Source organism: Gavialis gangeticus, unplaced genomic scaffold, assembly GCF_001723915.1.
Source record: "Gavialis gangeticus isolate Ggan-Ray unplaced genomic scaffold, GavGan_comp1, whole genome shotgun sequence".
NCBI classification, from domain to species: domain Eukaryota; kingdom Metazoa; phylum Chordata; order Crocodylia; family Gavialidae; genus Gavialis; species Gavialis gangeticus.
Genome location: NW_017729030.1, coordinates 6678732 through 6704548, shown reverse-complemented (window position 1 = coordinate 6704548; position 25817 = coordinate 6678732). Strand labels below are relative to the sequence as shown.

Genomic DNA, 25817 nt, shown 5'->3' with positions numbered 1-25817 from the left:
TTTTTTAAGTAGCAGCAGCAAGGTGCCAAAGCTACTTCCAGTATAAGATGCTATTTAAACAAAATGTTTTGCTGAAAACCAAAAACAAACATCTGTGGGGATAAATAGATTTTAAAACTGTCTGAATAAACATGCTGATCTTTTCACTTCTGGAAGCAAGGGCTGAGACCAGTCATCTGAGCAGGTGTCTTAACTCAATCTGACACAGGAGAAAACACAGCTGAGGACAGGTAAAAGAAATATAGGCTTTTCAGCTTTTATTTTTCCCCCATCCCAATACTTAAACTTCCCTCCAATACTGCTGCATGGGCACACACAGAAAGACCATATTCAGCTGTAAGCAATGGGTGGTTGAAAGCCTCCAACTGAGATTATAAAGCAGCTCCTTGGGACTAGACTCCCCAGGCCTTTCAGAGAGAGACATACAAAAAACAAAACAAGAACAAAACCCAAGCCACTTACTGGCTTTACTGTAGTTTTTGCCTAAGTATTCCAGGCACTGGCAGAAATATATTTTTAAATGACGAAGAAAAACATCAAGCTCAGAATATCTATCTGCCAAACCAAATGGACCATGCTTAGCCATTAAACAACAGACAGATCAACAGAATTAAGAGAGGGACACATTCATTTCTGTTTCAGAAATATTTCAGTTACAGCAAATAGTTTAATAGGATTTCACTTATACAATAAATAAGATTTTCCAGGAGATCAAAATTTAGCTGTTTAATTATTTAGAAAGTTAATGGAAATTTTCACAAATGCCATTTTTATTTACATGATTTACTATGAATATTTTAAATACGAGTTTAAGCTGTACAACACCAGAATGTCTAGCTCTGCACTCATCTAGCAGTAACTGCCAAAATCTCTGTTTAACCTGAAAGCTCTGCATTTTAAGTAACTCAAACCACATCAGGTTAGAACTAGACTATCCAGCTGTAATTAAGCGAGGCTATTCATAGAAGCCTCACATTTTACTGATCACTGCAGAGTAAAAATTATAAACTGTGGCTTACCTGGTAGAAACAGGGCCTTTTAAATTAGTAATTCTGCTTAAGCCATACGTAAGTCACCCAATGCCAAGAGATCTGCCTGTAGTAAACCATGGTAGAACCGATAGTCCAGCTTACTGAACACCCAGTTCTGCCCTCCAGTTTTAAATAGCACAAAATAAGCTTCAGTAATAAATCACTACTTTCAATGCTGTAATTCCGAACAAATAGCATGGACATTGCACCTTGAGCCATCATTACTGAAGAAAATGTTGTTTCTTCTCTCTCTTCTTTTTGGTCACATGAACTTGCACTTCTCATTTGCATTCTCAAGACATTTTACAGTGATATTAAATAATACTTTAAAGAGCTTTTGACATTCATAAAAGTTAACTCCAAAAGAAAGAAGGGTCTCGTTAACTAGAGCACTGACTCTTTCCATATATTTATTCATTAAAGGAAGTCCACGAAAGACTAAATGTTTTAAACATTAGTTCCACTGATAGTTATAGTTGTAATTTAAAAATAAAGTTGTAATTTGTATACGGTTTGATCAAAGCTATGTTTCAAAAAGCAGTTTTATACATTCTGTGCAACATCCCATTTAAGTGCATATGTCCATGTCTTCAGTTAAGCAGCTGCAATTGAGGCATCATCTCCTTGTCGACCTTGTGGCTTTAAAAGGAAAAAAGGTGAAATTTTGTAAACAAATCAAGTTAAATACTGTTACAGAATTCATCTAGCAAATGTCCACAAACAAACAAGATGCTACACTATATACCAGTAAGGTGAGACTCTTCCTACCTTCAGAGCAATTCAAATGGCAACACAACATTTATGTTCAAACCCCAAGCCATAAGAGTAAATGCTTAAGAGGGGGCCTCTAATCCTTGTGACTGTCCACTAAATTCTAAGGGCATGGGCCTCATTCACATGTCTGAATAGCTCCCAATGTGAGCCTGTACCCAATTAAAGCTCGCTGAGTACTACTGCAATATAAAAAACATTAAATTGATATGAAGATTCAGTGCATGAAATATGTACAGTCCTGGAAGGTTCCAGGAGGACTTTCAAATGGAATTCTATAGGAAAAGGAATATTTTAGAAAAGAAATGTAACTGCACCAGATCATTTAAGAAAGAACCTTGGGGTTCTGGTGAAGCCAAAGAGGAAGAGAGACAAAAAATAAAATCCCAAAGAGGTTCTCTTGCAAATGCTAGCTCCATGCCTGAGGGAAGCAGACCTTTGTGCTGACCTAGCAGCAAGTCTTGGTGACTGATATAGAAGAGATTGATTGACAGCACCTATGAAAAATAGATTCCACCCAGCTCTTAGCTGCAATAAAATAGAAAAATGCAAAACCCGTTTGCAAGGAACAAAGGATTACAGATGTTAGAACAAGCCTCTCAAACACACAAATGAACTCTTCAGGCTGTTCATTCTCTGCTTAAGCTCAGATTGAAAAGGTTAACAATACTTTGGATTAAAAAGCAACAGGGCAAGTTGAAAAAGTAGTGTTCTGGGTGAACTGCTTTAAAACAAATAGGCAAGGGCCAGAGAGTATGCAGAAGGCTATGAAAAGCAAATCAGTCACAAAGTCTACATAATATTGGAGAATATTACAGAAGTCATACTAATGTCATATGTTATTTACAATGAAGATTTCCAGATTTAAAAGTCATTTAGTGTTATGTGGATGCTAGGATTTCTCTCAACCCAATACCTAATCACATACTGAAAATCCCACTTCACTGTATGCAATCAATTCTTACTTTCATTTGTTAACGGTCACCTAATAGTATCATTGTATTTGTATCGTTCTTGAAACTGGTAAATATTTTAACCACCAAGACACAAAATACAGAAGGAACTTCAATTCTAGCTAAGACTAGAAGGACAGTATTTATTGCTATAGCCTGATTTCAACATATAGTTGCTAATATAGTTCCCACTGCTACAATGTGTACTGCAAGAGCAGACTGCCAACGGGCCTCTAGGTATATGCAGTAATTTGCCTATATACTACACAGTTTTGCAAAACATTTCAATTCTGCTTATACTAAACTGTCTAAGCAAGTTAACAGCACAGAGTACGGATAGAAAAGAAATCTTCAAAAGCAAGGCAAATCCCAATAATTTATTCAACAACAAGCAGCCAAAAAGTCTCCCTCAGAACTTTACCTTTACAAAAATGTGCGTTGGTATGAATCGTCTGAGCAACTGATTGGTGAAACTTGGGAACCGCAGCAAGTTGATACTGAGTGATGGTAATTGTTGATACCCAGCCATAAGAGGGTAGAAGTTATATAACATTTCCTGCCGTGTACCCGGGAGGATTCGCAATCGTATCTAAAAATCAAACAGCCCCAGAAAGAAGGACTGTAAGACATATTACTCAATCTTTACAGTTTATAGCATAAAGTTAGGAATAGTGTTTACAACTACTTTCCTCTACTCAATGTGTCTGAAACACTTTACAAAGTATAATTCTTCTTTTTTCAGCAACATGCATTATATGATAACAGATGCCTGATGAGATTTATTTTCAGTCCTTCTTACATTTAAAAGAAAGAAAAAAAAAAGTGTGGGTGTGGGCTCTCTTCCAGATATATTTCTCCTATTTCTCCAGATATATTTCTCCTAAGATAAGCAACTTGAGGGTGACTTGATCAGTTTATAGTAGAGTCTATACTAAGCTCACATGCTACAGGGTAACATCTGAAGTACAAAGTAGTAAAAATGTGAAAAGTAGAAAATTCATAAACCTCATCTTGGTGAGATGCTTTACAGACTTGTCAGTATTTTAAAAGATATATTTGGGTTTTATGAATATTGTTCATGAGTATATTACATTATATACAGTATTCAGTGTTTCTTTTAAAAAAAATGCGTATTGAAGTCTGCAAGAACAGCCATGCAAGTCCTCAGTATCATCAGGTTAAACAAACAGGAGTGAGGATGATGAGATTTTGTACCTGTTTTAAACCAGAGAACATGAAGGCATCACTGGGTTCCACTGATACTTCCACATCCTGGACCAAACTGGTCTTGTTTTGCAAGTGATATCTGATTGGTAAGGATTCTCTGACTCGTCCAAATGAAGGCAGATCTTTGGAGACAAAACAAATGACCCCATAGACAAACAGATCCATCAGCTTCTCATAAAAAGTCGTTTTGCTCAAAGGCATTAGACAGATCTAAAGAGGCATAAGAGAGATCGATACATCCTTTGATTTGTGACATCTGATCAAAAAACTCCAGAAAATTGTACCTGGTATCTAGTGCAACAGCATAGATCATAAAAATGTATACATTTTAAAACAGAAAGGAATACCCATGTGACTAAATGATTTCAGACAGCTTTTCATTAAAAACAAAACAAAACATTGAATAAAGTGAATCTTTACCAGATTACTGTAGTAATCACAAGGATAGTTCTGTCTATCATGGTATGATTGATCTGCTCTAAACTGAATGGAGGAGATAGCATATCAGCACAGATTAGAATAAACATAAGAGGTAGGTAACTGCATGGTTTGTGAAACATGAACCAGACTCTTCCCTCCAGTGTTACTTTTGTACAACTGCAACACTGGAATGGCAAGGGTTCACTTGTAATCAGCTGCTCTTTCTAGCCTCCTTTTCCTGAAGAAGCTGTTGAGGATGAGTGGATGCAAGAACATTTTGTAACAGGAATGTAGAGGAACCAGTTCAGCAAACATCCAGAGAGATCTGTGCCTTTGTGATTCCTCCAGTATTCTTTGTTACAGTAGAAAGAACTGATCATCCAACTGTTCCCACTCCTACTCTGCACTGGAGTGGGAAGAGCCTTTCCCAAACCACTGTGATGATGTGGAGTTACCCTCACTGGCCTCAGAAAGCATCCAACAGTGCCCTCCTGTTTTATACTACAGCAAATTAGAAAACCTTAGGCACAGGAGCTATACAGCTTTACTGCCACTTGCGGGGCTGGGGTGTGGGGGGGAGAATGAAGTGAGGGGAACCGACACACACACATTTCTACTTCTACCCCCCCCAAGAAAAAAAAAAGAAGAAGAAGATATAGTCACCCTACAGTCTTCAGTAATACAAAGGGGTGGCAGGTAAGGATGTATGTTTTATAAAAGCAAAATTCCAGCCCTGGATGCATTTTTGGGGCTTCTACAGACTTCACAGGGGAGCTCTATGTATGCCCAGAGCAGAAGTTGTCACCAAAATATTTCAAGCATGTATTAACATTACCTGCATTGACATGGAGTGGAATGCTCTCTACAATCACATGTGGTAAAGTGATCACAGTGCTAACAACAGGTACACTTTCTGCAGCTGAACTCCTATGAAAAGAAATATTACATATTTGGACTGCATTTGGATTTTTGATTGAGTCATTAAGTCAACAGAAAAGTGAATCAAGCAGCAAACTAAAAAAGCAATGCTTGCAGCAATCCTGGCAGTGCAAAAAAAGTGCAGTAGTTGAACGTTAGCTTAATAAAAGACATGCAATTAATTTGGGAATTATAATCACTATGCTAGGTGATGACAGGCAATGTTCCAAAATTTATTTTGGTTAAAGTTTTTCTAATACCAAAAAGGGTTCACAACACAAACATATTTATCTGTTTCATTTTAATATTTAATTACACATCTGGACACAAACCCATGAATCAAGAAAAGAAATAAAAAGTTTGTTTTGTTTTTCAATTTGACCATTTAAAAAGTTTTACTATATGTGAACAGGTTTAAGAGTGAGCCCCACCTCCCATCCAATGAAATACTTCCTTGCTTCTCTTTCCCCCACCCCCACCAGCTATTTGGCATAGATCAAATTGATGGAAAGGCAATAAAATTCACATACAGCTATTTCAGTTAGAACCCATTTTATCAGCATGAACACTTTTAAAAATGGTTCCTAATGCATTTATCCAAGAAGGGTTTGCCATGCTCATTACTTGAAGAGTAAAGAGCCCAGACAGACTGACTACTTCTAAAACAAAAAGCCAAGGGATAAGTTACCTCTTCCAAGAGATAATGTAACGCCCAGTAGCGACTCCACCTTGACTGTCAGTAATGGGAGGGCAACGAAGGCAAAAGCATTCACTAGCACTCTCACCTGTCTGTAAAACAACTATCAGCAATATTTTGTTTAATTTTAAAAGCTATGGGGTATAAATTATAAAAAGTCATGCAGAAACCAGGCCAAATATAAAAACCCAACACATTCCAAATACCCAGAACTTACACAATATATTCAGCCTGAAGAATCCTTGTACATGTACAGAACATTAAACTTTGAGAGGCATCCACAACTAAGGAAATGGGGATTGTGATGAATATGTTTACCCTGGTAGTTAGCATCTATCCTTCTGAAAAGAACTATGGGTTCTCTAATACCCAGGATAAAGCGATCTTCAATTTCAGGTTACATGCAGAGGGGTAAATAAGCACAGTAAAACAGATTGAGATTTGTTGTGGCACAAGAATTCAAAGCTTGTTTTCACTTTGTCGTGGGACAAAAAGTACAAATTTAAAGATTTTCCACAGAAATTTTCCAAACAAAAGCCAAGCTGGAAATTTTAAAGTTTCCAAAACAAAACAGTTTGAGTTAGTTTCACTAGAATATCAAGTAAGAGAAGTTGAATGAAATACATAAAAAATATGACATATTTCAATAAGTCCCAGTTAGAGTAGCAGGTAGTAAAAACAAAGAGCTAGACAATATTGTCTCGGACTGCCCTAGACATTAGTTTGCCTGAGAGTCAAAAAATCCTGACTCAAGTGGGAGCCTTGTAGCTGGAGAGGGCAGGCAGTCTGGATGAACCAGTGTTGCACAGCTACACTGGACTAAATGTACTCAAAATCTTGCTTGATCACAGAAACTAAGCTGGTTTGGCCAGGCTAGCACTCAGCCTAGAGACCACCTAGGAATGTCATATACAGTTAGTGACAAGGGAAGCCTGGCCAAGTAGACAGCAGAAAAAAAATCAAGAAACCTAGACAGCCCACTCAGCAGCCATGTGGCTGGAGGACAGGCTGGCACCAACCCACACAGTCAACCAGCCTGCCTGGTCTCCACTAAAGTTTTAATAGAATTAACATGCTCCCACAGAACCTTTTGATTCTGTTGAATTATTACTTTTCAACAAAATTGTTTTATCACAGTATTTTTAACCAGCTTCCCTATATTGTGCTTACTCAGCCTCAGAAGGATGAGGAAAAGTACTAGATAAAATATCTTTACATTTTACTAGTAAAAAGTGAGCATTAGCTCAGACCAGGACACACACACACACACACACAAAATTTTTCTTCCTAGGCTAGCCTGCAAATTCACTCTTCAGCTTTGTTTGCTATTATGTGCACAGACTAGTATACATTTCAGATCTTGCCTCTAAAGTGGTTAAATACTCGCATTTCAAAAAGGCATAGGTAATACATTAAAGCCAACATGATCAACTGTGTTTTTTTATAAAAGGCTTGGTAGAGTACTGTGCTCTTGGGTATTTCACATGGATATCTAAGTGGTTTTGTTTATTAAAATGAAACTGGTAAGAAAGTAAGTGTTTCAGATGTGTCTTTTTGGACTTTCTGGGTGATAATTTAGGTTATTTTTTAAGTTAAATTTCCTTAATTTGCACTCTAGGTCACAGGTTGGCAACCTATAGCCCATGAAAAGGTCCAATCCAGCCTGCAAAGGTCTCATCCAACATGGTGGAACTGGCGATAGGAAGCTATGCCAAGGGTTTTCAAACTTCTTGGGTCAGTGTACCCCCAGCAGCCAGACGTGGAGTGGCAGCAGCTGCAGCATGCAACCATCACCTGCCCCTGCATCCGGCCAGGCAGGCAGTGCCTGAGTGGGATGGTGTTTGACATCACTCTGTCCCTGCCCGCCCATGAGTACCCACTAGGGCCTTCTCAAGTACCCCTGGGGGTACACGTACCCCTGGCTGACAACCCGTGAGCTATGCCATTCTACCCACCCCTCCACAGAGCTCCCCTCCACTACAGAGCTTGCTCCTGTGCTGCATCTGTGCTTTCCTCACTGTAGAGGGGTCAGGTATCTACAGTGAGGGGGGAGGGCAAGCAGCTGATCACTGGGCAGCAGGGGAAGACAAGGCAGAAATTCACAAGGTCCAGCCTCTGCCAACAAATGGCTGTCAACTCCTGCCCTAGCTGGTGTGACACATTTAAAGCCAGAGATCATAGTAAATTTTTGTGTGTCTCCTTAAAATCAAGAGCAAAACACTGTTGCAATTTTACTGGATTTAACCCAAAAGAAGCTGGATCAAACCCAAGAGTTGAGGACATCACTGTATGGAGCCATAAACTGCCTTATATTTCCTCATAAGCAGGGATCTGGGTTTTCCCATTTCCCATGGAAAAATAGAGAAAACCACAGATTTCCCATTTTTTAAATCAGAGAAAACACAGATTTTCTTTTTAAGAAGAGAAACCTGCCGATTTCCCCCTTTTGAAAGAGCTCTGCAGGCTGGCTGAGTTTTAGCCTGCAAGAGCTGTTTGCAAAAGGGGCAGGGAAATCTCCAACCCTGCCTGGAGGGGAAGGGAGAGGGGGAAGGGCAGGGCCTGATGCTCGCACATACCGGAGGCTGCTTCAGGCTCACTCTTCTTGCTAAAGGTAAGAGGGGGTTGGGGGTTGTGGGGCAGGGCTGGGGGATAAGGGAGCAGGGAGGTTTGCAGCTGGCCAGGCACTCCAGCTGGGAGGAGAGGGAGTGAGTTTGCAGCCTCCCCACTCCTAGCTGGAGTGCCTGGCCAGCTGCAAACTGCTCCGGCCCCCACTCCCTCAGCCAGCTTGGGCACTCTTTGGCCGGGAGAGGGAGTTTGCAGCCAGCTGGGCACTCCGGCTGGGAGCAGGGAGGCTGCATACACCCCCCCCACCCCCTTCCCAGCCAGAGTGCCTGGGGGAACTGCAAACCCTGGGTCACAAATGCTGTGCTCCCTGCCCTGCTGCCCTCCCCCAGGCCTTCTGAAGTGCAGTGTGCGCAACTGGCGCGGCAGGGCACAGAGGGGCCATGTAGGAAAGCTGCTTGCTGCTGCAAGCTTCATGCTGCCCTGGCCACGTTTGCTCTGTGCGTACGGGGGCAGCACAGGGTTGCGCCCCTCGCTGCTGCCCCCACCTCAGCGGAAGTGTGGCCAGGGCAGTGCTGAGCTCGCAGCAGCTGGCAGCTTTCGTGTGCGTGCCCCCTGTGCGCTGCCGTGCTGGGTTGCACATGCTGTGCTCCAGAGGGCCTGCGGGGGGTGGGTGAGCACGAGCCCACAGCACACACCTGCCCTGCCCCCACCCCCACATAGATCTGGGGGGCACAGGTCTCCCCTGCCCTCCAGGAGTGCATGCTACCTCCAAGAGCCAGCCCCGCCTGAGCCCACAGCAGAGGGGGAGGTGGCTTGTGCTCCTGCTGCAGTAGCTGCTGCTTTCCATTGGGGGCAGGAAGCTGTGAGCCTGGATTCCTGGCCCCATAGCCCTGGGAGCTGGGGCCCCCTCCAGCAGGGCTGTGGGAAGCATTTAATTTTAACCATGGATTTGGTGGTTTAAAAAAAAAAAAAAAAAAAAAAATCAGAGAATTTGTGATTTTTTAAAGTCACAGAAAACCAGGATCTGTGCTCATAAGGGATCCCAATATCCCCCTTTCAAACAGCATAATGGTACTTAAAATAAGGTAAAGAAATTAACTACTGTACCAAAAACTTGTTTTCAAATGCAATTGTTCCTGTCTGGGAGAAAAGTTAACAGCCACTTCCTGAAAGCTGTAGTAAACAAATATGCTTAGTTCTCTGGTGGGTCATTTCTAACTTGTTTTCTGTACAATGGTCTTTATGTAAAATGAGATCATCCACTGCCTAAATTAGATCTTGCGTTTTTTTCCTTCTCAAATACCCAAGCATAAGTCAAGGAGGTACAGATGAAGTTTCTCCGTTTAATTTTTTTTTCCTCTCTCTCAACCTTAGCTACGAGTGACAATATTACTTCTGATAGTGTTGACAAAATCATTAGAAGTTTGTCATGTAAAAAAGTGAATACAGTACTATACTGTACAGTATTATAGTACTATATAGAAATTATTTCGAATCCGTAACCCATGCAAAAATAATTATTCTTATGAAACAAGAACAATCTAAACTCTTACCATTCTCTACATAAGATTCCAGTTGATCCACTGGTATCATGGAAGCTGAAAGCTGTAGCTGGCTATTGACAATAGTGAGAGGCCAAGGTGAAGCACTCAGGATGTCTGTCATTAGTAAAAACGGTATGTCGGCAAAAACTCTGTCTAAGTGTTCAAACTATTAAAAAGACAACATAAAGAAGGTGTTGGTCACATCTGTCCACTTTGAGGCAGCAAAAAAAAAATAATCACAGAAATTCAACAAAATTTCAGGAACATACCTTTGTAGAAACATATTTGACTGCAACATCAAATGGAAACACAGTTTCTATAGTTACTGTTTCATCCTGAATAAAGAGAAAAAGAGTGACATGATTCAATTTCAGGTTTGGATACTGACATTAGATTATATATAAAATAGTTGCAGCTACTGGGTCTCAAATTTCATTAGTGATATCACCAAGCTTTCCCAGGCTACTGTTCCTCTCAACCCCTCCCCTCCATAACAAACATTTAAAAACAAAAAACCATCAACCATCAATACTGGCAACCAGAGTAATCAACATTTTCCTTTTTTACATAGATTTATGAAGTTATTCATCCAAGTCCTGCTGCAGGCAGCCTGGGCTCTGTGGCTGGCAACAGCTGCCCAGAGCCCAAGGTCGCTGCAGCCAGGAGGCTGCAAACAGCTGCACTGGGCTCTGGAGCCCTCACTGGGCTCCGTGGAAGTGGCAGCAACTGCACGTGTCTGTGCAGACAGCATGGGAGGGACCCAGAGCAGCGCAACCCCAGTCCCTTCCCCACTGTCTGCCCAGCAGTGCATGTGCAACTACTGCCATCACTGAGCCGGTACCAGTACTCCAGAGACTGTTGCAGCTGTTTGCAGCCTGCTCCAGCTGCCCATAGCTCAGGCCAGCTGTGGCAGGCAGCTGAGAGGCTGGAAACAGCTGCACCAGGCTCCAGAGCCCTTGGTTGGGTTCCTTGGTGGTATGGCTGCACACATACCTCTTGGTGGACAGTGGAGGAGGGCCATAGTTGCACTGTCCCAGGCCCCTCCCCTGCCATCTGCCCAGAGGCACACATGCACCCATTGCTGCCACAGAGCCTCACACAGCTGTTTGCAGCTTCCTGGCCACCCGCCACAGCCGACCTGGGCACCTGTAGCAGGTGGCAGACAGGCTGCAAACATCTGCACCAAGCTCCAGAGCCCCAGCACTGGCTCCATGTCAATGGTGACTGCACGTGCACCTCAGGTCACAGGGCAGGGAAGGGGCTGGGTCAGCGCAACCCTGGCCCCATCCTCCACTATCTGCCCAGAGAGACACACGCAACCAGCATTGGGGTGTTTTTGGCGCTCTGGCTCCACTGTTAGGAAATAGATAAGGAACTCAGGATTTGAAGTTTTTTTCTCCTAAAATTAAGTAGATATTGATTTGACAGTGTCCCCACAGGTTCAGTGAGAGCACCAGATTTGTCAAACTTGAGTACATGAAATTCCATTACTCCAAGTATATAATCCTCTTCTGCTGCAGTATTATATTTGTTGTTCATAAACAAATTTATATTCTTACACTTGCCAGAAACAGCATCAGCTCAAAATATCATTCAGTGCATGTCCACCTGCATTTCCTCCATCTCTCTTCTCCTTCAACCTTGTCCCTTCAGCCTTTCATTTTTTCAATAGGAGCTGCCAACAAAGCAACATAATTCCCCAAGTAACCTCCTTTGGTTTTGCGTTTTGAATTACTTGTCAAAGGAGCATGGTGTACCTTTCTTTCCATTCAGAAAGTAATCCTGTCACATCTGGGGAAAGTACTTCTTTCAGAATGCAACCTGAGTCGGGGTTTCTCTTTGATATAGATCTGACAGCCCGAAGTGTTGTACAGAATATCCAGAGTGGAAGTGCATTTAATGCCAATATGAAAACGAGTAAGTGTAAAATGCATGACCATGTCACCCAATTACTCTACTTGGTAACTTCATTTAATACCATCCTACTATTTGCACCACTGATCTCATATTCTAGGAATTCCACATTTCTTAGAAACATTTCAGAATGAACAAATGTGCAATGGAAGGTCCATCCAAAGACTGCATCGGAAGCAACTGCTGCACTTAATTCATCATACCCTGTGACACTTGCAGATGATTTCTTTTTCTTCAACAACAGCATTGATTAAGTAGGAGACATAAACAAGAAACATCCTTGTACCAACTGTCCCACAACGAATGTACACTTCTTTTTCAAGCTGTAAAATAAAAGGATGAAGTTAGAGATAATATTGGTCACTTAACTATTGTTCACCTACTACTCAGAGTACTAGAGATTGGAACAATCACAAGGTTATTTGATGCAACAAAGTTGCAATTTATCAGCTGTTAGTTCAAATATTCATGAGTTTTACTGTACTGCTCTTATCTATGCAGGTCAGGTAGGAAGACAATTACTTCTAGTGGCTGCTATTAACCTCTGTCTATTTCATGAACAGGAATCCTCCTGTTCCTCCAAAAAGTCAGCACACATTAAGAGATACAGCACTCAGGCTGCTGACAAGTACCAGCGCAGCCACCATTCACTTCTAGAAGCTACACTGGTTCCAAACTATTTGCCATTTCCTAAATTAGACTTGACATCTCAAACTCAACTGACAACCAGTTTACTTACATACCCTAAACTCACTCTCCTTTTTCAGAATGGGGAATTTACAGAGAGCTTCGTATACTTTTCCTTCTTTTCAGCTTCACATCACAGTATCAAACTTCTTTACTACCCTCTATTCAGTACTGGGCTTCATACCAAAAGGTGGCAGAAGCATAGCCTATCCCTGTGAAAGCAATTTCTCTATTTCATTGTATATTTATGTTAAATGCTTCCCAGCCGAGATCAACCTTCTTGGTTAATATTTAGTTAATAGGAACTAGGAGCCAGCATTACCAATTCCCAGCACACAGCTGAGACCCTGTGAGCTGTGATCCAGTCCATAATACACTAAAACATAAAACAGCAACAGAGTCAGCCCTGAAGCAAACTAACTACTTTAAGGCTATCCATATGCTGATCATCATATCTAAAGCCCTTCTGAATACAATATGCATATCTTTCTAGCAGCCAATGCACATTTTCAGGTTAACTAAGAAACATTTCCTTAATTTGAGTCAAAGGAGTCAGGCAAGAGCATCACCTTTTCTCCTGGCTGCAAATCTCCTACTGGAATATCAGGAAGTAATGCAGGGTAGGAGTCATCACACATCTCTGTCCCATGAAGGGTCACATGGGTTTTCTGTGTCAAATTGGCATCTTGCCCTATGATAAAAATATTATGCTTTTACACCCAAAAATTATTGTTTTAACCATTTATGTTACCTACCACTAGTAAATAGTTATTATGTATTTATCACAAAAAGCTACATTAAGAATCATAACTGCTACTGGAAATACTTCAACCAAATGAGAAAGCAAAACATAAACCAGAGGACACTGGCTTTCACTAATTTGAATTATTATATGGCTTATATCTGTTATAACATTTTTTAACTCTGTCTGGTCTATTTCATGTAGAACAGTCGGAAGAGCAGAAATTGGCCCTAAATGCTACCCTGAAACATCCAAACTATTATTGTGTCACAGAAGATTTTTTTTTTTCTTGTGAACAGACTGATGGTTTGGCAACCAATGCCAATGGAGAGGAGACGTAAATGCACAAGTCTTAAGGAAAATGTTACTGTGAACAAGATAAACATCTTTAGTGTCTACTGCAAAATAAAATAATATTAAATTAACAGTTTCAAATAATTTAAAAAACATATTCTTCCTTTAACACATGTAAACATATATTTGTAAAAGCTCATGGGAATCAAACTGGTCACTCAGGCATACTCTGCTGGAGGTAAGGATTTACAAAGATCATGCCATAGTCTGAAAAATCCCAGACATTGTGTTTTGTCAAAACGTCATGGCCACAAAAGACAGAGCGTTTCAAATGATAGAAGAATCAATATCAGCTCTTTTTTTTTTTTTTAAAGAAAAAAACAAACACAGAAATCAGCAAGCCAGAAGGTTGTCAGATATCAAGTTAAGATTAAAAGGTCAAGAGGACCTTGATTTTAATATTGAATAACCAGATTCCTGTAAGACTAAAGCTTCCAAAAACCCAGTAAAGCCTCTACCCTTACTTCAGTGCATCTAATTCTATATGAAACTATATTAAACTTACAGGTAGAAGCATTTTCACAGTTATTACCAGAAAGCAAAAATATTTCAGAACTACCATTGTTCATTCTGGAAGCTACTAGTACCAACAGGTAGAATATCCAAAATAGAAAGCCCAAATGAGCAAGTAACTATGGCCGCCTCAACACATTTCAGGTACTGAGCAATTAATTGAGACCAGCTACACATGCAAAGTCTCTCTCTCACCATTGAAAGGTCTAACCAGCTATAAAAATTAGGTCTTGAAAACGTGTACTAAACTTTGTAGCTGGTTGCTATCCAGCTTTAATTTGCACGTGTAACAGTGCACGTTTATGGCTCGGAGCCCCATCTGGTTATTGGGCTCCCAGCTGAAGAGGCCCCACAACCACCAGGACCAAGAGTCCACAACTGCAAGACTCTACCCCAGTGCTGTGGGGCTGTGGCCAGGATGAGTCCCACAGCTACAGAACTCTAGGTCGAGTCCTGTCAGCTACAGAAATTTACTTGCTGATGCAGGGGGAGTCTGGGATGACAATCTTCCAGGCTTCACCTGTAACTGGCAATAAAGCATGATAGGATCTAATGCTGGATCCCACAATCATGCCTCCTGCCATACGTGTGGCATGGCAGGAGGCACAGTTGTGTGATGTGCATGTCAGAGCCTATCACATCTTCACCTGAAGACCTAGAGGGGCCCCATGTGAAACTAACTGAACCCAAAATATATTTGTTGCTACTGTCCTTTTCTGGCCTGTAATGAACACAGACTTCAGTTCTGCCACTTGATTTCAAATGGTTCAGAACTGGATCCCAGGTTTCCCAGAAGATGCACAAAAGCATTATTTTTAAATGAAATGCTCATCTAGTTCTGTATTTGAAGCTCTCTGCACACAGTCTCACACAAACTTGAATAATAATTTTGAAAAGTCTAATATGCAATATAAAAGTAGAGAGGGGCAAGTTTGTGTGAGTGGGGAGAGGATTTCACTTCCCTCAAAACCTCCTTAAAAACAGGTTTTGGGAAGCCTACAAAGCATCACCATATTACAGTACTTAAGCTGCCAAACCAAGTGAAATGGGACTGTTATTAGTTTAATCATACCCACCTGTTTTCACTGTAACCTGGTCCTTTCACCCCCAATCCTACCTGGCTCTTAATTCACCTATCATGTTTTCTTTATACCCTAGAATTACAGGCAAGCTGCTGCCTGGAGCAGGGGCTGGGTTTTAGTTAACTTATACAGTGCCTAAGGGTGCAATAAAGGTGCCACCTTGACAAAAAGCAACATACCTGGTTTCAGCCCTGCAGTGAGCTTAACATCTTTGGCAATCGTTTTCTCATGTGACTGAACTGTCACAATCAAACAGTACATTTCATTAGTCAGGGCAGGAGGTTCATGTCGGAGCTGAACAGAAATGTTTGGCACTCTTGAAATTATCCTTGCATCACACAAAAAAGAAAGCTCAGTTACAGCACATTTTTTTGGGTAAAAAAAGTTTAATCCTAACTAAAGAGCCTAATGTTGCATATTGCTGAAACAGTTCTGAGGGTGGAAGACAAAGGAACTGGATCTGAAATGCCTTAAAAAATTGTAGTATGCAAATATTCTGGAACAAATCACATTAGAATTAACAGGAGGCTCAGCAAGTGTGGAGAGCTCACATTTCTGTGAGCAAATGTACAAAAAGCCCACAGCAAACATATGTTGTCATGAAGAATATTTCATGTCCCTGAAAGCATCTATAGTTAGCATTAGTATGTTTGGTAATATAGCTTTTCAGGCCATTTTTGCATACTCAAATTGCTGTAAATAACTTTTCCTTGGTTACGCCAACAAGGCAAGTTTGCATATTTGGGCGAGATGCTTAAAGCAGAACTGAAGCTTGTATGGTTTGCCTTTGGGGTTAGGTTAACCTGTAGATCTAGAAGAACATATTAAAGGTCTTTATTTCTTTGACAGATATAGAAATAACCAACTTAGGGCAATAAACAACAAACAAGTAATGGAATCCTGAAGAGCCATTTGATCTTTTAGTCTGCTTGTATTATTTTTAAGCTTATTTGTTTTACCCCAACAAATATAATACACAGGGAAGATATGAATGATCTGCATCATCACACATTTTAGTTTTTGCTTACATAGTGCTTGCCTGAATAGTCAAGCCGTCCCAATGAACCTCGTTATCTGGAAGTTTAGGTCGCCGTTTGAAGGAGCGGGCTGCCTGTAAGGCTTCTTGAGATGATGCAGCATCTCCCCCTCCTCCCCGCCAATTCAAAATTACACATCGGCCAGTCTCACTACCCAGGATCAAATCCACAGAGGTAATCTGAAAAGAATTTATTCAAGCACGTTATAGATATTTGGGGTTTTTCTGGTCATTCTGCCAACATGAAACCCCACTTATTTTGCAGTATATACAGACATTTCATATATATCACATAGCAAACCACAAAGGCTGTTGGGAGTATAGCTGTCCAGGTCACTAGGTATGCAGATGTTCAACATGTTGATATAAAGTTATTTGTAATTTTCACTTTCAAGTATATGTCATGAAACTCACTGAGTTTGTGATTTGTTTTAGAAAAAAAGTTTTATATAAAAACTCCTCAACTGTTCAATACCAGAAGTCAACAGTGCAATTTTACTTTCAATTTTGGAATTATCTTTAAAAGCACTAATAGAAACCATAGATGAAAGACTGGTACCAGCAGTAATTAGCACAGAACTAAAGCAGCTTTGACTTGAGAAGAAAATAAAATTACAGCAAACAACATTGTGAGATTAATTAACAAACCTCAACCTTCTTTCCCACATCTTCAGTTTTTGCAACAAATATAAAAGTGAACTTCCTTGTTTTACCAGGGACTAGACACATCGTTCCCTGGGATGACTGTTCCAGAATATCACTTTTCTGATATGCTTCTTCTACCACACAGTGTTGATTATATTCCTACCAGCAAGTAAAGAAAACAAATTAAGTTGAGATTTTTAACATTTATAATTTTTTTTAAAAAAGGAGGATACTGTACTGCATGTTGATGATGTATGCAAAATATGAACTACTGTTACCTCTTCACTACTTAGCACAGAACTATCCTCTTATGCTGAAACATTCTTAAACCCATCTTTCTGAATAGTCACTGATCAGATGCATGTTCATAAGGAAGCTTGTTACCCTAAATAGGGCTATTAATTAAAATTTAACTGCCCTAGTGAATTTAGTAGAGAGATAAAAACCCTCACTCATTCTAGGGTTTCAAATAAAATGTTTAAATTTCAGGAAGGACATTTTCAGAGTTCTACAAGAGAAAAAAAATTGTATTAAAAGAAACATTGGAGATTTATCATGATGTTAATCTAGTTCCTAGGAGAAAAGTGAAGGGAAAAAAACCCAACAGAAATAAAAGCTTTTCCAATTTGAAGTGTCAAAGTGGCTATTTTGCAATATTAAAAGCCACAAAAAGGGAAGGGCCATGAACCTTGCAAAATTACAGTAAGTGCTATTATGAGAAATTAACTGTCCTCTAACAAAAGCTCAAACAAAGAAAACAAAATTACCTGGTTATTGAAGCTGACACATAGCTTAGAAAACCTGACAGGATGAGGACAATCAGCTTTCAAATATATATCAAACTGAACAGGGACATCAACATGAAAACTTGGAGCAAGAAATTTTGCTTTGCATTGTACTAGAATTTAAGAGAAAAAGATTTGTTACATGAATAATACTGTCCTGCTAAGACTGAATTCTATCATAAACAGCCTCTTTTTTTAAACACTGTGTATGACATCGATACATACAGCTATATCCTACATACATGTATACAGATGTGTGTAGATACACATGCACATGTGCATATATGCTTACAAGTGGATGGAACTTTTAAGGGCCAAAAAAAAGTTATTATTAAACCAAATTAATAAAACAGGCTGTGCAAGTGGACCTATAGCGGTTGTTGGGAAAGAGAAAAAGTGACAAACAGAAAGCTAGGACACTTTTACTATGTCTGCAGATCACAGTGCAACCTACATGCTTCACTGTATGGGCTAGATGAGTGGGTGGGTGGGAAATCAGGGTCAGTAAGTACATAGCTTTCTTCCCCATTCCTGTGCCATTCTGGTTACAAAGCATATAACAGAGTCGGTGCAGAACTGAATTACCCCCATACTGGGCCTAGTATAACTTTAGCTGAAGTTCAGGGAACTTGTTTTTCAAATCCTCTATTGCTCTCAGGACTAGGTTTTTCTGAAGTTTCTTTGACCAAATTTCTTCTGCTCCCAAAATGTATGAGAAAAATATGGCTCAATGTTTCTAATCATCTTCTTACACTTAAAGCCACCTACACTGCTGGTGTATTTGTTGGCACAAGTCAGTGGTTACCAATCTGTGGTACGCATTAACATAGTTATTGTGATTACTTTATATGACAAAAGTTTGCTGGTGGTACTTAAGGTTTTAAATTGGTGGTACACAATCTGTCATAGTTTGGGAACTGCTGATGGTGCAAATTGGAATAAATTGTTTTTTGCACATTTATCTGAACATGGCTGTACTTCAACATTTGTTACTTACCAAATGGTACAAAATCCTGTACTTCTATTGTAAAGATATTGCTGCCTGCCAATGAAACTCGGTCAGCCCACAGTTTCTGTGACGTTTTCACAGCAGAAGCATCACAATCAGGTTCAGGATCCGGGCTCTCATTCTGTACCCAAATATTAGATTACAAACATTTGCCAGATACTGACATATCTTTTGAGAATAATTAAAGCAAATTACATGTTAAATCAACTTACCATTAAAACTTTAATCAGATTCTTTTCTATCCTAGATTTCTGGTCCTCTTTCAGAGTGGATGCTAATGAACAGAATGAAGGAAAACAAAAAACACCACAAAACAAAAAGGCAAAGCATCCTCATAATGCCAATTTAAAAAAAATAAATAAATAAAAATAAAAACTTAAGTCTTTGAACTTCAAATCTGAGAATCCTAGAACTTGCATGAAAGACGTTACATGAACATTTTGGTATTTGCAAATAACAATTCTATCAATTCTTGAAGTCTTTTTTCTCTATTCTAAGACCTTCATTTTATTCACACATGAATCAAGGTGAAGACAACAACTGAGACAAAATAAATCTTGAGCCAAACTCTTACACCTTGTTTTGTAAGTATTGCTAAAGGCTTCATGTTATTTTTGTTTATAAGAACAAGCAGCGTGGTTTCACATATTACAATAAAGCCTGGTTAATAACCGTGAAGAGGGCAGGACAGGGCATCTAAAAACCAAAACACAGAAAAAGGAGCAAGAGTCCTCCCTTTATACAGGAGAAAAGACTTGGAATAGTTAGTGAGACCATGCTAATAAAAGCTGTAAAAGCATAGACAGATTAGAACAAAGAAAGAACAAAGAACTGAAAACACTTGCTGTAATCAGGAATATTACTTTGGAAGCAGGGGCATCAAGGGGTGGGGGAAATATTGCTGCTTTATTAACAATAACAAGCAAAAAAGAAAAAGTTTGGATTACTTGTGAAGATTAGTCTTTTGAAAGCAAAGGATGCAGTTTTTGGATAAAAAAGGTTTATTTTTTTTTTTAAATGAAGGCTTGCATCATTTACTCCTCTGAAGAGTACTGTATCATCATGTTTTAGTGCAGCTGGGGATAGACTGGGAAAGTGGTCCAGACTAAATTAATGTACTGCATGCATCAGCAAGTAGTCTCTCTTTAGTCTTGTTGCATTACAAAACTTTTTTCCAAGTGGTCAACATCTTTCAACTGTATTATTTTAACCTGGCAACTTTTGGTCGCAAATTGAGTTATATTCATTGCACCTCCTCTACTGCCAGTTTGCTCTTGACTTGTGATGCTTTTAAACTAAAAAAGCCCAGTAAGTTTTACTTTCAATGTACAGAACTAAAGACCCAAAAGTTCAGCCCTGGCATAAAATGATTTGGCTTCAAAGTAAGTGCTGAACTGCACCCACTTGCAGTGGGACATTTAAATGACTGCAGATTGACAGATCACCTTAAAAATATATAAAGTGATGCATCTCAACTATGACAACTGTACAACTAAAATGCACTATTTAAAGCAGCATTTCCCAAACTTTTAATACCCAGGGCATACTTTTTTCTGGATCAAAATCAGTGGCACACCTACCTCACTCTTACACCCAAGAAGATAGGGTGTGTGCTCATGGTACCACACACACTTCTAAGCATGTAACATATTCCACTCCCCTGCCAAAAGAAATCATTCCAACACTTTTAAAAAAAGCCAAACATATTTCTTTAAGCAAAAGTTTAGTCTATGCCGGTGTTTCTCAACATTTTGCCTCAAGGCACCCCTCCATAACTTTTCTAAATTTTGCAGCCTGCCAGTAAAAAGTCAGTGAGATAAGATCTAAATTCAGAAAAAAAAGGAAGATATGGAGAGGGGCCTTGAGGCTTTAAAAAAAACCAAACAAACAAATGAATCACTGATGTAGCAGGTGCCACACAGCAGCAGCAGGGGCAAGACCTCACACTGCGGTGTCTTGCTCTGTCCACCATCTGCCCTACTCATCCCTGGTCTGTACCTTGGAGTAAGGGCAGCCCCCACTGTTGAGGCTGCTCCTACAGGGTCTCACATACTGACAATCATCTCCATGGCCCCTCCTGCCAGGACTGGGAGCACAGGAGAACTGGAGGGGATGATCTAGGCTGCAAAGTGCAACTCCATCTGTGTGCACCTGCCCACTCATAGTGGAGTGTGCTGCTAGGAATGTGGGTCAGTACAGGGGCTGACTAGGAATAAGGAAGGGGGAGGTGGGGGTGGAAGCAACAGCAACAGCAGCAGTTCCCAAAAGGAGCAGCTGCAGGAGTAGCTGGGGTAGGCAAGTATTTACTAGGGCTGCATGAAGCTTTGGTCCCCGATTCGATTCGGCAGAGATTCGGCCCGATTCAGTGGCTGAATCTCTGAATCCGAATCAAAATGGAGGACTTTTAATCTCTCCAAATCAGAACCCTCCAAAATCGATTCAGAGATTCACACAGAGACACAGCTTTAAGTGTTTTTTCTACATACCACAAGGTAGCAGGCGGCTCATGAATGTTGCAGTGCTGGGGTGCATGGAGCGTCCCACAGGAATGTGTGGGGCTCCTCAGCACTCTTGGCAGCAGGTCCAGAAGTGGACCAGAATCACTTCCGGTCCACTTCTGGGTCTGCCAGAGAGTGTGCTGGGGGCTTCCCTGCACCCCCCCTCCCCCAGCCTGACAACTGACGCCTCCTGGGTCTGGGGGGCACTCAGCGTACCCCCGCAGCTGATCCCCAGCGGACCCAGAAGTAGTTCTGGTCCATTTCCAAGTTCACCGCTGAGCAGGTCGGGGGGCCCCCTCCATGCTCCTGCAAGATGCTCCATCCGCCCCAGCATTGCAGCATTCACAAGCCACGCTGGTACCTTGAGGTATATAGAAAAAAAAACATTTAAAGCTGTGTCTTTGTCCAAATTGCTGATTTGGCATTGAATCTTCAGATTCACATTTGGCCGAATTGAAATCAGGGACAATGATCTGAAATCAACAAATCGAATTACTGTCCCTGTTTCGGGCCAAATTTGAATCAAATAGGGCCTGCTCTGCACTCCCTAGTATTTACCTCCTCACACAGGGGGAAATCTTGCAGCGTGTTTCTGTTATTCTCATGACACACCCTCTGGGAATCACCAGTTTAAAGGATACCTCTACCCAACAGCTCCAGAGAGTAAGTAATGTAATCTTTTAACTGTGCCATAAGGTAAGAACATTTCAGAGCTGTTGTCAGGATGAAAGTAAGGAGGGTCCACCATCCTTCACTACGGTATTCACACATGACATAATCTAACAGCCTGGAAGAGAATTAAACAGAGGTAGGACATAATGCACAAGCACTTCTTACAAACACAAAAATACATGCCAAACAAAACATCTGCTACTAACTTTTGACATTAAGTAGTAAGCTAGTTTCAGTCTCTTACAAAAGAGGTAAAATCAAGAGCCTTCTGAAAGACAGAGGCATTATTTCTATTAGGCAGTGGACGCCATGGTTTAGAAAGGATGGTTACTCCATTGGAAATTAATTTTGCCTAGACAGAGTGGAAAAAACGATGGCAAATTTGATTACTGAAAGCAATAAATAGCCTCTCTTTTTAAGTGGCACTTCAGGAACATAAAATGATAATAAAATTACATGGAATCTACTCATCACATCCTGGAAAGAAGGAAACCCTTGGAACAGATATACCATTCTCAAGTTCAGACAATTTTCAGGAAAGATACCAACAGTAAAAATCCTCAAATTGCCCATCTTGGCATCCAGGACAGGAAGAAAAGAAAATCAGCAGAAAGGCGGCATAGCTCAAATGTTTAACAAGGTCTTACCCAAATTTTAGTATTACATACACTCTTAAATTCTCGTTAAAAACTTTTGTCCTTTTTTGCTAAAAACTGTTCATCTTCTACCATAACAGGAGTTAGCTATTTTATGGAAAATTTGGGAAAAACCTCAAAATCACCCCCACCAAACCAACAGACATGCACACCAAACCCAAAACAAACAGATACACAAAAAACAAAAAGAAAACGCCCAGAAAACAAAAAAAACCCCAAAACCCAACCCTTACCACTATTGTAACACTAGTTCATCTTCACTAGTGCTAGGAAAGTTTCACACTAAACAGAAAAAACAAAGTCTACGCAGGCAGAAAGTCTCCTTAGTATACCCAGAGCCATACATTTACTAATATAGTTATGCTCCCAGTAGAGATACCCCAATTTCAATACAAGAGCAGTTTTTTGGCTTTAGTTTTAATTTGAACCTATCCCTCAATATAAATTAGGTTTTACTAAGTTTATCAACATAAAGTAATTTTTTCCCATGAGATAAGCCCTTCAGAAGATCTTTTCCAGCAAAGAGAAGTAAACTGAGGACAACATCCTTCTCAGCCAACCTGCCTTCTCTTGTTAATAGAAATTGTGATCTTCAAACCTTAACAGGTTAATTACAATGCTTACTTCTAGCATAGGCTTCACCTCTCCCCCATCTTCCCCCATGAAGTAAAAAAATTAAAGAAATTAAATGCAAAACAGGAAGTTCATAAAAGAAAATAATTGTACATTTAGCTTTAGAGCATATTGAGGTGACGAGCTTCTGATAACTGTTACAAATCAAAGAAGTGGAAAAGCTAAGTAAAGACTTATTTTTATTTTGAATATTAAATATAGAACTGCCTTCTCTAATTTATTCAACATACAAATAATCCTTTTTTAAAGGAATTTCTTGCATGCTGCAGAGCCAGATTTGTATGAAAGATAACAGTTCTCTTTGCTGTTATCAGAAGAAATATTCACAATATTAGACTGTTCTACTTTGCCACTAGGCCACCTTTGCTCACTGATTGGGTTTTGCTCTCCTTCAGAAGGAACTTCCAAACTGGAACAATTTTCAGGTTTCAGCCAAGAAGCCAAAGAAGAGTACAAAATGAGTCAGTCACCAGGTGTCTGTAAACTCAAAAGTTTACTCCCAGACCATATCTAGTACAAGAAAGGCCTTGAATGAAATTTCCAATACAATCCTATGTATATAAATATATGCATTTAAAAGGAGAAAAATAAAGCACAGAAGTGGCATTCATAATGTACTTACTTCAATGCCTTTGTGTAATCTTTTGCATAGTAATACTCTTCTCCCATCTGAACCACTGGAAAAAAAAAAACGAAGTCAAACTGTCAATACTGAAAAACATTGCAAAAAATGTTAAAAGATGAGTTTGATAACTGATATTTACTCAAATGACTCTTCATCCTTGGACATTTGTATTTCTTGAATTGTGCAACCGCGTTACTCAGCAAAGTGATTATCAGTTCCTAACAGATAAAACAAAAATGCTGTTAAAGTGAGAGATATGCTTAATAACCACATTAGAACACAGAAATAGGTTTTAGAATAATATTTACCGAGTGAAGAACACTTCTCTCTTTCAATTGCAGAGCTAAAATTCCCAGCTTCTCTTTTTCAGGATCAGAAAGATCAAAGCCTGCATAGGACAATGAAAAATCCATTAAATTGAAAATATTGTCCAGTCCCAAAAGAAGTTATTGCATTGTTTCAAAATATACTGGCAGTTCCAATTCAGGCACGCTCACATTCTTAATACTGTTATCACTTAGGAAAAAGAATGTTTGTATTTTGAGAACCTAGCTCTATTCTCTAAAGAACACTTTGGAGCAGAAATTCTTGCTGTTTAAAAGTGAACTGTGGTAGAAGGCCCAAGTCATTAATCCAAATCTAGAAGTAAAAGGAAGTCAAAGGTCCTCCAAGCCCAAAATGCCACCAGGCTAGAATGGTTAAGGCATGTCTATCTCTGCAGACAAGGGAGACATGCGACTAGCGTCATGTCCTGCAACCTTGATTCCCACCCCAAGCGGGTAGTTAGCCATTCACCATTGCGTCAACTTGGGCCTTTAGTACAAGCCTGGAGAAAGACTTGAATTTACTTCTGAATTCATAGCAAAGATGCCCAACTGTTCTAGCACTGTCAGCTTTGTTCCTGTTCGCTAGTTCTCAAAAAAGGACTACTTCAGTTCTGTGTTTCTCCACCAATAGTTCATGACATTAGCATTTAAAGCAGTGGCTCTCAACCTCTTTTGACTCTAGGCACCCCCTGATGGACAGAAAGCACCCTCTGAAAAATGCTTAGTTTTCACTCTTTTTTTGACTACGTAAAAATAACAGAGCAATTCTGTTGCAAAGAACTCAGAAAGACCACAACAGATAATAATGTTTTTAACATTACGGATTCCTATTTGAAATCCTGTTTGTCTTGTGACTCATGTTTGTACACCTTGCAGCACCTTTCAAAGGATCTCAAGGCACACTATGCTGTCATGGCACCCTGGTTGAGAATCACTAACTTAAAGCAATGCAAAAAATATCGTTCCCTGCTTTATTTCAGTTAATAGTCTTGTGAAATAACTATAGCAGGAAGACCAAATGCTGAATTCCCACAGTTGGTAATAAAGTTTCTATTAATCTTGAAATCCTGCAATATTTATTATTTTGATTACAAACCAAACTGTTATTTTCAAATGTTATCTAGCCAATTCACTCTTCAAAATGTGTAAGTGATCAGACGGAAAACATTTCAAGAGGACAGCAAAGCTGCATTATCCAAAAGTTAAATCTACCGCTATATAGTAAAAAGGATTAATGAGAAGACAGACATATCTGCCGTACACTGCAGTGCTGAGGAGGAGCAGCAGCCTGAAAACACTGCCCACTTGCCCAGCTCCATACACACCAAATGCCAAGAAGCCGATTTTTAGAGAATGCTCAGCAGTACTCTCTGGTTCAGTCTTGGGTGTCTTTATGTGCCATTAACAGCAGCGACATGACACTTTCCATATCCAGTGGTATAGAATGGGAATGAGTGGGCATGAGTGTTTTCCATCTGATATGGTATAAACGTGACCAAAGGACAAAAAAAAAA

The 25817-nt window shown here is 40.0% G+C and overlaps 1 protein-coding gene across 1 annotated transcript in view; it reads right to left on the bottom strand.

Annotated features, from left to right (window-relative positions):
- Positions 1 to 269: 269 nt before the first annotated feature.
- TRAPPC11 (trafficking protein particle complex 11) overlaps positions 270 to 25817 on the bottom strand; it is a 46357-nt gene continuing 20809 nt past the window's right edge. Inside the window, exons 12-30 of the mRNA XM_019521889.1 lie at positions 24286 to 24365; positions 24117 to 24195; positions 23975 to 24029; positions 22033 to 22178; positions 19106 to 19167; positions 18882 to 19014; positions 17867 to 17997; positions 17103 to 17258; positions 16447 to 16634; positions 15598 to 15746; positions 13297 to 13418; positions 12244 to 12363; positions 10396 to 10461; positions 10136 to 10292; positions 6009 to 6120; positions 5238 to 5329; positions 3971 to 4104; positions 3177 to 3344; positions 270 to 1670 (exon numbers count right to left, since the gene is read on the bottom strand). Of these exons, the coding sequence (XP_019377434.1) occupies positions 1626 to 1670; positions 3177 to 3344; positions 3971 to 4104; positions 5238 to 5329; positions 6009 to 6120; positions 10136 to 10292; positions 10396 to 10461; positions 12244 to 12363; positions 13297 to 13418; positions 15598 to 15746; positions 16447 to 16634; positions 17103 to 17258; positions 17867 to 17997; positions 18882 to 19014; positions 19106 to 19167; positions 22033 to 22178; positions 23975 to 24029; positions 24117 to 24195; positions 24286 to 24365 (2195 nt within the window). The 3' untranslated portion in view covers positions 270 to 1625. The remainder of the gene's footprint in view (positions 1671 to 3176; positions 3345 to 3970; positions 4105 to 5237; positions 5330 to 6008; positions 6121 to 10135; positions 10293 to 10395; positions 10462 to 12243; positions 12364 to 13296; positions 13419 to 15597; positions 15747 to 16446; positions 16635 to 17102; positions 17259 to 17866; positions 17998 to 18881; positions 19015 to 19105; positions 19168 to 22032; positions 22179 to 23974; positions 24030 to 24116; positions 24196 to 24285; positions 24366 to 25817) is intronic.